Genomic DNA, 11,963 nt, shown 5'->3' with positions numbered 1-11,963 from the left:
ACAATGTACAGTTTAAAAAGGACGTGTGTCTAGTGGACTACAATTCCCATCACCCCAGACAGTCATACGGAAGTGATCTTTTGCCATAAGTGCATTTCCGCTCTCTTGCCAATTCCTTTCCTGTCTGCGGCCTCCAGCAAGATGGCGGTGCAAATCTCGAAGAAGAGAAAGGTTGGGACGTATTTTATAACAAATATGTGTAATTAAACCACAGAGGTCCGCAATAACAGTCTTGTCCGATTAACACATTAATTATCCATAACATAAAAAGCTCATATGAGGGTTTTGTAAATGGATACAAGTGGATTAAGCCGGATGCTGTCGGCACTCAAACCTGACGGGAAACATGGCAGATAAACGCACCGCTGAAATAAGCGCACTTTCACATTTGTGAGGCTCAAACGCGTTTAATACAATATAAAAGTGATGTGTGAGTACGTTATAAATTCCCGAAGCTGTCGATAGGTTTAATTGACCTTGTATTCAGATATGGACGATGTAGGTTTGGTTATATCAGCAACTGTATAACATTTGCTATTTTTATACGTTCGTCTTGGCATTTAAAGACATAGTTCACACCAAAATGATAATTTACTCGCCATCGAGTGGTTGTAAAACGTTTTATTTTCTTTTTTTGTTGTTTGATATTTTGCAGAATGGTTGAAATATGTAACTATTGACGGTCATTGTATAAAACACTAATATTATTAGTGTCAGTGCTTACAGGTTACTAGCCTATATCAGAAATATATTTTGTGTTCAACTGAGGAAAAACCTCAAACATGTTTGTGACAAGTGAGTGAGGGGTAAATGATGTGCTTTTTAAAACCGTGTTTAAGGTGTATTTTTACTCAAGTTTTTTATAGTCAATTTTCATGTTTTTGCATCAGTTTGTTTTATTTCTCTTACTTTTGCACCAATCCTGTGCGTGTTCAGCACTTTAGGCATATCTTTTAGCTTATAACTGAATACTGTAAGGTGTGATTGGGGTAAAATTAGGTTTACGTTCGTTCATTTTTGAACAGTGACGATTTGTGAAAAGGTCCCTATATTGTGTTGACCACGCTACTTTAAATATTCTCACTGAAATCACATGCAAGTATGATATTTAAAGCAGCATCAGCACTATTTAATTGACTGTAAACTGTAGTGTACTTTGTTAGTCATTTACTGCTAATATGATTTACCTATTTAATATTTGCATAGAATACTTTTCTGAAATTATAACAAAGAGAAACCAACTTTACTCCAATTGTGATGCAAGTGTGTCTGTATGTTGTCATTTTGTTACTGCGTCAGGTTGGTCTAATCGGTGTTTGTGTGTTAGTTTGTGTCAGATGGCATCTTCAAAGCCGAGCTGAATGAGTTTCTGACCCGGGAGCTCGCCGAGGATGGTTATTCCGGCGTGGAGGTCCGTGTCACACCAACAAGAACAGAGATCATCATCCTGGCCACCAGGTCTGATTTATTTCACTTCATGTTTCTTGCGTTTCCAGTAATGCTATGCTGCGATATTGAGGAAAAATGCAATCGCATGGTAAATATTGTGACTGCATTGATATAAAAAATAAATAATAATAGCCATGTTTTGTATTTAATGGAAATAAAGCACTACAGTTTTAGTAAACAAGTAACCATGCTTTGCTTTTGCTTAAAACAAGTCAAACATTTTAACAATGTAACCAGTCAAAACCACACTGATCCACTGGTGTAGTTTAATCAACTTGAAATCATAAAGAATGATGGAAAAAGCACAATGTTATATTAATATTTGTGATTTATTTTGATCTGTTGCGCAACCCTAATTATCAGTTCATTTAAATGCACTGATGTATGAATTTATTTGCATCATGGACAGCTTTTTTTTTCTTCAGAAAAATGTCAGAATTGCAGCATTAAGAGGGGCTTTTGTTTGTAATAAAGGGAATTCTGAAAAAGTGTAAATCAAATCTTTGAGATTAATAATATCAATTATTTTTAATTCCAAGGTGGAGAAATAAAAGAAAGCTCAGAATTACAAAAAAATTTTTTTACAGTTTTATAAATGTTAAACCTATTTATTATGTTAAAAAAACTGTTCGTTATTAGTTCATGTGTGTTACCCAAAAGTTATAATTTTAATGACTAAATTACAGCACTATTCCTGTATGCAATTAGGAATTGAGCATCTTGAGTGAAAATGTTATTTTAGAAATGCAATATTCCTGAATTTCCCTTCGGTGATGATACGATGACGAGTCGGAACAGGGCCGGTTCTGACTTTGAGGATTCTGGGTCAGGTTCACGTTCTGTGCGTCTGGCTGCAGCTCCTCAAAGCAGTGAGTCCTTTTGCTTGAAGACATAGAGGCATTTGTCTGAGAAGGAGAAATGAATGGTTTAAAAAGAAGCTTGGTAAATATTTTCTAAATAATGCGACATGCAATATTTGTAAATACTATGAAGTTTTGATAGTCTTACACAAATTGTTGCATTAACGTTCGAGACCGGTTTTAGTTTTTAATAAAATGAATACTAAAGAGTTGCCAGAATCAAAAATGAGAATGTAGTTTCTATTTTGCTTTTATTTATAGTGTAAAAAGAGTTCCCTCAGAATTATAAGAACAATATTCTGATTAATTGTCATCAGAACATAACAGCAGAATTTCTAGGAAATGTCAAGAGTGCTGATATGTAGAAATAATGCTGTAAGTAGACTTGTAATGCAGAACAGACAAAAATGCTCACATGTCCTTTTTAGAAAAACTCTGACCCGAAATGACTTTCATTCTACCATTGTTATCCACAAATGCGAGTGAACACGCTGGCATGTTTGTCAACCTCACTAAATGTGTCATTCAATTTCTAAAGCTCTAAATCACAGGCATCAAATTCAATTCCTGGAGGGCCGCAGCTCTGCACAGTTTAGGTCCAGCACTAATTAAAGACACCCGTTCAAATGGGTTAAATAATGGGTTCTTTTCAATGGGTTAATGTTATTCAAAAAGGCTGTTAAAATAAAAAATCCACTACTTCTCTTTTATGCTATTTAGGAGCCATGTGCTCCCACTGACAGGTAAAGGCTGCTCTCTCTCTCTCTCTCTGTATAAAGTTGCTTTATTGGTGAGACATTTAGTACAGTATTGCAAAGCGTTTTAGATGTGTATAAATGATGTAATATACTAACATCATTAAATTAATAAAATATAAAGCAAATGATAAATAAATAATAGAAAAAAATAATAGAAGCAGACAATATTGCTAAATTATAATTACTAAAAAATTATAATAAAAAAGTGAATTTTTACTGGTGTGCAAATGTTTTGCAGTCAGTATATTTTGTTCTCTCCGAGTATATTGTAAAGTTGTTGTAAGAGTTGTTTATTAAATAATTAAAAATGTAATGTTTCTCTCGAGGCTGTATGCGCACAGTCAGCTGTGAAACGGTAATGCAAAAAACATACAAAAATGGCAACTTTTGAAAGCAAAAGTAAAACCCAAATCCTGGACTTTTTAGAAGATTCAGAAACTACTGTCGAACGCATTTTGGCACAAAAGGCTCTGCCTCGGCAGAGCACGTGATGTGTAAGTGTTGATGGTTCTCGCACACACAGAACCAGCATTTGCAATATACTTGGGCAACCATTAATATACCTGGGCGGCCCGCCTAAGTAAAGTCTATGTGTAGGAAGCACACAGAGTCCTTTAGGCTTGTTTGAAACAAAGAGGCAAGTGTGTTGAAGCAGGATTTCAACTAAACTATGCAGGGCATATTGTATTTGCTTTATATTTTTAAGTTGCTTCATGTGCACTTCATTTAATTGCATATTGGGAACCTTTCATCTATTTCTAGGAATATCTCATTCAATGACGAAGGGCAGTTGCGACAAACTCATTGCTAGAAATTTCTAAACGACATTTGCAGTTGTGTATTTTGTTTTAAGGTATTCAAGGACAAAGCAATCTTAAGCACTACAAACTTCATTGAAAATGTATTATACACACATCACCTTTTTGTAAAGGACACTATATATATATATATATATATATATATATATATATATATATATATATATATATATATATATATATATATACACATACATACATACACACAGTAGATTAACTGTATATATACTGTCCATCTCATACACAACACTGATATTGATTGTAATGTAATCCAAGGCTGCTTTGGAATATAGGTTATTGTGTAAAGTGTTATACAAATTAGCTTGAATTGAATATTTTTGTCTTTTCCCATGGTGGGACCAATCTTTCTTAATGCATTTTTTAATACATGGTTTAGTAAATATATTTTTCTTTTTAGGACTCAGAATGTTCTGGGAGAGAAAGGCCGCCGCATTCGTGAGCTGACTGCTGTGGTTCAGAAGCGATTCGGCTTCCCTGAGGGCAGTGTTGAGGTATGATTGGTTAACTTATTTTAGATGAAATCAACATAAGTATGTTTGCATGTTCTGAAGTGTTGGGTTTTGTTTTATCGCAGCTGTACGCTGAGAAGGTTGCGACCCGTGGTCTCTGCGCCATCGCTCAGGCAGAGTCTCTGCGCTACAAGCTGCTCGGAGGACTGGCTGTCCGTAGGTAAGTGTTTACTTCCTAGCATGCATCAGGCTAACAGAGACTAAATTTCCCTTCGGTGATGATACGATGACGAGTCGGAGTAGGGCCGGTTCTGACTTTGAGGATTCTGGGTCAGGTTCACGTTCTGTGCGTCTGGCTGCAGCTCCTCAAAGCAGCGAGTCCTTTTTGCTTGAAGACATAGAGGCATTTGTCTGAGAAGGAGAAATGGAAAGCAATGTGTAGAGATGCACCGATTAACTGGCCAGAAATCAGTTTATAGCTGTAAACACAGTCAGCAAAAGACTAGTATTTACTATAAATTACTAGTATTTTTCATGTGCAATGCTGGAAGTAAATCCTAAAGGTTTTACTAAAGTATAAGAGCAACATGTTGGCTTCAGAGAAGTTCATATTAGTATTTTCTTAAGTTATCTCCAAATGATGCATATTGGGTCATGTTGCCTGCGGCGTCTTAAATCTTGAGCTAAATTTTAGGCCTTAAAGTCTTAAATCTACTGAAATGTTGTGTTGTAGGTCTTAAATTTTTTTAACAGGTCTTAAAATTCTTTTGTTCATGTATTGACCTTATTCTAAAATGCGGAAGTGCGCCTGTTTTCGCGATTGTCTTAGAACTTCCGATTCAGTCGCCTATGGGAGAAATGACTAGAAATAATAAACGGCAGAAAACGGTCAAACTACCTGCTCTACAAACAAATGTTTGCATGACTATACAGACCAAGTAGAATAATATAATAAGAAAATATCAAATTGCAACATCGAGCAGCGTAATGAGCCGTTTTTAGCGTCAAAAAAATGAATGGAAGTGAATGAGACCGGAAGTCTCAAGCCAAAAAGATTCAAATGGCAGCGCCCGCTCGTCGGTGTAGAAAATGGTCAATAGCTACCCAATCTGGCCATTAAGACCCATTCAGTCGGCAACAAGCCATCTCAATAAAACCTATTTAAAAAATAGCGTTTAATTTATTTCCTTTATTTACTGCTGAGCATACTGACCTGACCTATGTATTTTATTATTAAATTATTATTATAATAATAGACTTAAGTAATTGACAATTATGTTTTGTTCTATATGTAAGGGTTAAAAGGTTTGTGAATTGGCATGAGTCGGTATGATAACCTTAAAAATATCAGTAAATATTCAATAAACTGAAAATTTTCCCAATTTAACTCAATATATTACATTTAAGAAAATATTTATAATATTTTGGAACCGTAATCATCTCCGGCTACTCAATTTATTTGAATAAATATTCCCTCTTTATTAGCTTCAAAATCACAGATTTCCTTACAACACAAACACCTAAGAAAAATCTTTTACATATACCTTCGAAACGGTATAACTAAATATTTTTGCGGTTTTAATACTTTGACTTTTACAAACCGCAGTAAACCTTAAACGGTTATCATCCCATGCCTATTTCTGAATAGATATATTTGAAAATTAAGTAAATTCGAGCAATATTATTATTATATCAAATGTATTACATTTTAATCATTTTTTGATAGGGCAAGTGAATGTCTTTTCTAACTGGGATTTTTGGTGAAAAAATCCTTAGCATATAACCTTGTTTAAGTCAATTTTATTCATAGTGATCTTAAAAGTCTTAAATTTAACCTGGTGAACCCTGCAGAGACCCTGTAAGGGGAGACAGCAACCAGTCATGTTCAGCTTCGACCACTATACAATAAATGCACAAAGCAGCAGCATTAGTTTTGGTTTGGGGTTATTTTCTACCGCGATCAGCTTTTTTATTTTGACATGATGTTTTGTCATTGCATGAACGTGATCGCCTAGCGTGTGCACAAGTATATTTGAATAAAGCGATCTAATTGGCTGATGTCTGCATTGGCTCTTAAGTTGAAAGTGTTGCGACTTCTGCAAGCAACTGACCCAGCATAGCTTTTAAAACATTTTTAAAAATGAGAAATTATTGAAATCGCGTTTTATTTACTTATAAAATAAATGCAAACAAAGTATGAGAAAATGAGATCGGTGCATCACTAGTAGCATGTTGTTTTAGAGCTGAGATCATTGGTTTCTTGTGTTCATGTGTCTGAATCATGTTTGTGGTTTTCAGGGCCTGCTATGGTGTGCTGCGCTTCATTATGGAGAGCGGGGCTAAGGGTTGTGAGGTGGTGGTCTCTGGAAAACTGAGGGGTCAGAGAGCCAAATCCATGAAGTTCGTGGACGGCCTGATGATCCACAGTGGAGACCCCGTGAACTACTACGTCGACACCGCCGTCCGCCACGTACTGCTGCGACAGGGTAAGTGAGGGAACTGGGCTGAATTCGTTTTATTGTTTTTTTCTGTTACAAATTGCTGCATTGAGCTGCTTAAGATGTTCTTGGAACTTTAGTGTGGTGTAAAAATGATGCTTTCGACTGCTTGCATATATTATTATTCTTATAGTTAATCTCCACATTCACTAAAACAATGTCAGCATGAATATAGTTGAATATCAGTGTTTTCATTTACATTAACAGCTTTATAAAATATTTTAGTATGGTATAAAAGTGATGCTTTCGATTGCTTATATTCTGGTGCAATTATTATTCTTATAGTGGATCTTAACATTGACTTGTACATAATGTCAGCATGGCCAATGCATAATGAGCTATCTAGAATATTGGTGTTTTAATTTCCATCAACAGGTTTAAAAGTAAGATGTTCTTGAAACTTTAGTGTGGTATAAAAGTGATGCTTTCGATTGCTTGCATATATTCTGGTGAATTTATTATCAATCTTTTGGCTAATCTCAACATTCATTAATATATAATGTCAGCATGGCCAATGCATAATGAGCTAACTTCTCAATGTGTTCATTTACATCAACAGAGGTTAATAAATATTAAAGCGCTCATTATTAGTTCATGCGTGTTACCCAAATGTTATGATTGTATTAGACTGAAATACAGTACTAGAGTATGCATTTAAAGACTGGACTACTTGAGAGAATATATTAATTTAGAAATGCAATAATTGCTGAATTTCCCTTCGGTGATGATACGATGACGAGTCTGAGTAGGGCCAGTTCTGACTTTGAGGATTCTGGGTCAGGTTCACGTTCTGTGCGTCTGGCTGCAGCTCCTCAAAGCAGTGAGTCCTTTTGCTTGAAGACATAGAGGCATTTGTCTGAGAAGGAGAAACGGAAAGCAAATTCTAATAATTTTAGGCAATATTCATTTGTAAAATCTTGAGCAAATATTTGAATGCATCTGAAAGCGCAGAGAGAACATTTTTCCAAATTAAAGTTTAATGTAAACCAACAGTTTTATTTAAAATAAGAAATTCTAAAATACAATGCTATGAAGTGACACTGCAAAAGTAATACAATTTTGTAAGTAACCTTGAATTTTCTGTGCCAAGTTTTGTCTTATTTAAGAGATTTAGTAGTCAGAGGAATATTTATAACTAAAGTTCATTACATTGAAAAGACAGTTTCTTAATGCGTTTACTGTTTAATCAATGTTGCTGTCAGATGACTGGTTCAAACCAAACTCTAAATTGCTTTGACAGCTTGATGCAATATTATATTTTATTTATTTATTGTTTAGAAAACAAACACACCTTCATTCTGTTGAACACTAAAGATATTTTAAAGATTGTTGAAAACGTGTACTTGTTAGTTGAGTAGAAAAAATGTAGTCAGTGGGTAACTTTAACATTCTTCAAAGTATATTTTGTTTCATGGAAAAACAATCAAAATAGGTTTTGAACAAAACCAAGATTAAATTACAATTGTCATTTTTGGTCAATATTCAAAGCTTTTACAATTTAAACTTCTGTTTATTAGCAAGTCTAATTTATTGATATGTAGAATTGTTAAACTATGTAGATCGGGTGTCAAACTCAATTCCTGGAGGGCCGAAGCCCTGCACAGTTTAGTTCCAACCCTGCTCCAACACACTTACCTGTAGGTTTCAAACAAGCCTGAAGGACTCAATTAGTTTGATCAGGTGTGTTTAATTAGGGTTGGAACTAAACTGTGCAGAGCTGCGGCCCTCCAGGAACTGAGTTTGACACCTGTGATGTAGATCATCCCTTCAGTGATGATATATTGATTCAGAATTGTTTTTTGTTAGTCTTCAGATTAGTGTGATGATTTGGAAGCGTTAGGCCCAATCCCAATATATATTTTTGTACCCCTACCCCTTCCCTTTGGCCCTTACAACCGACGATTAAGGGGAAGGGCTTCAAAATGTACCCCTAAGAATTGGGACAGCACCTGCACGCTTCATCAGATGTCCTCGCGATCTCCTGCTTCATGTGAGATCAGACGATGGCGACTGCTGTAGTGATTCCAGTTGTGTTATTTTTTTGGTAGTCATCTTCAGGAAATCACTGAAGACATATAGTATGTTATTATAACAATCTAATGTGGCAATAAGAACGTAACTGTGCTGTGTATTTACACAGTGGCCAAATTCAGCTATGTAAACACACCAAAAACAACAGTAACATTATAACAGACACTCTAAAAAGCTCATTGACAGCCACTAGACATTGCTGACAGGGTATTCCAGTGTCAGAATGTTGTGGGACTGCTGTACAGGAGTTATTAATAGGGATTATAGATTGCTAATATTACCTTATGAATATATTGAATCATGTGTTTTGGTTGTCATAAAAATTATTAATAATGACAAAAAATACTAATTTGTGGATCTCCTTACTTCCGGGTTCAGCTGCCGCTGTGGCTGGTGTATTCTGGGAAATTTTCCTACCACTTGGTTTCGAGTGTGGTCCTGAAAAATCTTAGTTCGAAGGGCTATTCACCCCTTCCCCTTAGCCCTATGCCTTCAAGCTAAAAAGAAGTGGGACACCCCTACACCTTGTCGTGTACGCACAAAAAGAGGGGTAAGGGGAAGAACTAAGAGGTACAATTGGGATTGCGCCTTAGTCTGAGAAGGATTAGATGCATGCGTTGATATTTTTATAACTCTTTTTACTTGCGATTAAAAACCTGTGAAGGGATGATGCCAACCATCGAAGACAACACGCACAATTAATACACAAATACACTTCACTGATCATTTACACATCACTTATATTCTATATATAACTGCTGATTAATCGTTTATAAAGCTTAGTTACTACTAGGATATTAATAACTAATACAGTTATGGTAACTAATAACTTTAACTTGTCTGAATTTGATTGTAATGCAGTAATGTGCATCATTTGTAAAACCGTTATTGTGGAAGTGCTATACAAATAAAGTTGAATTGAATCGAATCATATATCCCTGTGAATCTGTGTGTTTTTATAGGTGTGCTTGGAATCAAGGTGAAGATCATGCTTCCCTGGGATCCCAGCGGAAAAATCGGCCCCAAGAAGCCCCTGCCTGACCATGTCAGCATTGTGGAGCCCAAAGAGGAGGTTCTTCCCACCACCCCAGTGTCCGAACAGAAAGGGGCAAAGCCTGAAGTCCCAGTCATGCCACAGGGCACCCCAGTGCCCACAGCATAAATGGGTAAGAGCCAAAAACAGCAGTCAAATGAGTAGCGATGTCCCTTCAGTGACGATACGATGACGAGTCGGATCGAGGACCAACTCTGAGGATTCTGGGTCAGACTCACGTTCTGTGCGTCTGATTTCAAGTCCTCGGAGATCATGCGTCCTCTAGATTGAAGATCTTGAGGCATTTGTCTGAGAAGGGTTTTCTTGTATTGTCTTATTTGTTGTGTGTTTTGATGATTTTCCTTTCTAACAGGCTTTTTTTTTTGTCTTCCAGGTTGACCGATCATTGATGGAGGGCCAACACTTTTCTGTATAAAAATAAAATGATAAACGGGAAATGTTGTCTTGATTCATTTCTAATGAGCACTGTTTATGATTGGAGTACTTTAATTGTTTAGCAGATTGGCGTTTTACTGGCTGATGGCACTATAAAGCACACCCAAGTCATATCATTAGCAATAAGTCTACAGGGAGTGCAGAATTATTAGGCAAGTTGTATTTTTGAGGAATCATTTTATTATTGAACGACCATGTTCTCAATAAACCCAAAAAACTCATTAAAGGGCACCTATGGTAAAAAATCTGTTTTTCAAGCTGTTTGGACAGATCTGTGTGTTTGTATAGTGTATAGACCGTCATACTGGGGTGATATGAACACACCTAGTCCTTTTTTTCAGTTTAACTACAAAAAAAGGGTCGGCCAATTGGAGCTGTTTTCAAATCGATCGCACCATTACGTAGGTGTGCGATCCCCCCGCCCACCGAATTGATTGACAGCTGCATGCATTAACATGTTCCGGTAGTCGCGTGGATATGTCAACAAGACCAGGTCAGACGTACGCAAAGCAACCGGGAATAAAAGGTCTGTTCTGTTCGCTAGGATCAGCAATCATCATCAAATGTGATTAAGAGTAAGTTTCACATGTTTAAAGTGTTTTTAAACAGAGTATGTGTGTAATTAATTACAGCGTTTTACTTCAGCTTTACTTCATCAGCACAGCCGCGTGTCAGAACAATTATAAAAGACGATGCTTCAATCCCGGTTTGTGGAAGTTAAATCAGGTTCATTTTGTACATTAGCATAACAGATATCCACACAGTACTTGAGGTTAGCCTTAACTAAGCTAAGCACGCTCTATCTGCCTGTCTGTGTGTGTAATCTGCGGTGTGTGTGTGAGCGGGCGTGCGCGTTACTTTGTAACGATATTGTGTGTGACTCATCAATGTAACTTCACAATACTGATTAGTAAAGGTTAGTTCTTACTGTAGTATCTCACAAACGCTATGTGAGACACTCTTCCTTTAAGTCTGTCTGTTGTCTGACGCAGCTGAGGGAGGAGGCATGTAGAAATAGTGGGCGGGAAAGACTCGTCTTAAAGGCGCAGTACGACAAAACCACCCCCTGCTGGAAATCAGTATAAAACAGCATCTTTTAAAAGGTATAATGAAATATCTGATGGGTTTTTTGATCTGAAACTTTATATACACATTCTAGAGACGCAAAAGACTTATATTAAATCTGAAAAAAGGGGTAACCTAGGTGCCCTTTAATATCAAAGCTGAATATTTTTGGATGTAGTTTTTAGTTTTAGTTATTTTAGGGGGATATCTGTGTGTGCAGGTGACTATTACTGTGCATAATTATTCAACTTAACAAAAAAACAAATATACCCATTTCAATTATTTATTTTTACCAGTGAAACCAATATAACATCTCCAGATTCACAAATATACATTTCTGACATTCAAAAGCTAATCAGTGACCAATATAGCCACCTTTCTTTGCAAGGACATTCAAAAGCCTGCCATCCATGGATTCTGTCAGTGTTCTGATCTGTTCACCATCAACATTGCGTGCAGCAGCAACCACAGCCTCCCAGACACTGTTCAGAGAGGTGTACTGTTTTCCCTCTTTGTAAATCTCAC

General features: G+C 36.3%; 1 protein-coding gene and 4 non-coding genes across 6 annotated transcripts; all 5 read left to right on the top strand.

Annotated features, from left to right (window-relative positions):
- Positions 1-114: 114 nt before the first annotated feature.
- Positions 115-10,375, top strand: rps3 (ribosomal protein S3). 2 transcript variants are annotated; one of them, XR_015514204.1, is made up of 7 exons: positions 115-171; positions 1,328-1,458; positions 4,304-4,397; positions 4,481-4,575; positions 6,654-6,950; positions 7,061-10,050; positions 10,312-10,375. XR_015514204.1 is itself a non-coding variant. In NM_201153.1 (7 exon segments), coding segments are annotated over 6 exon segments (738 nt in total). In that variant the 5' UTR covers positions 115-141; the 3' UTR covers positions 10,047-10,050; positions 10,312-10,375.
- On the top strand, positions 2,215-2,363 carry LOC137488376 (small nucleolar RNA SNORD15). Its single transcript, XR_015515553.1, has one exon. It is a non-coding gene; the product is annotated as a small nucleolar RNA SNORD15 (small nucleolar RNA).
- Positions 4,626-4,775, top strand: LOC137488377 (small nucleolar RNA SNORD15). The gene has a single exon (XR_015515551.1). It is a non-coding gene; the product is annotated as a small nucleolar RNA SNORD15 (small nucleolar RNA).
- Positions 7,570-7,718, top strand: LOC137488379 (small nucleolar RNA SNORD15). The gene has a single exon (XR_015515552.1). It is a non-coding gene; the product is annotated as a small nucleolar RNA SNORD15 (small nucleolar RNA).
- Positions 10,091-10,235, top strand: LOC137488378 (small nucleolar RNA SNORD15). Its single transcript, XR_015515555.1, has one exon. It is a non-coding gene; the product is annotated as a small nucleolar RNA SNORD15 (small nucleolar RNA).
- Positions 10,376-11,963: the final 1,588 nt, after the last annotated feature.

The sequence above is a fragment of the Danio rerio genome, chromosome 18 (genome assembly GCF_052040795.2).
Source record: "Danio rerio strain M-AB ecotype USA chromosome 18, GRCz13ab, whole genome shotgun sequence".
In the NCBI taxonomy this organism is placed as follows: domain Eukaryota; kingdom Metazoa; phylum Chordata; class Actinopteri; order Cypriniformes; family Danionidae; genus Danio; species Danio rerio.
The sequence above is the reverse complement of the archived record's forward strand: the minus strand, read 5'-3'. Positions and strand labels throughout refer to the sequence as shown.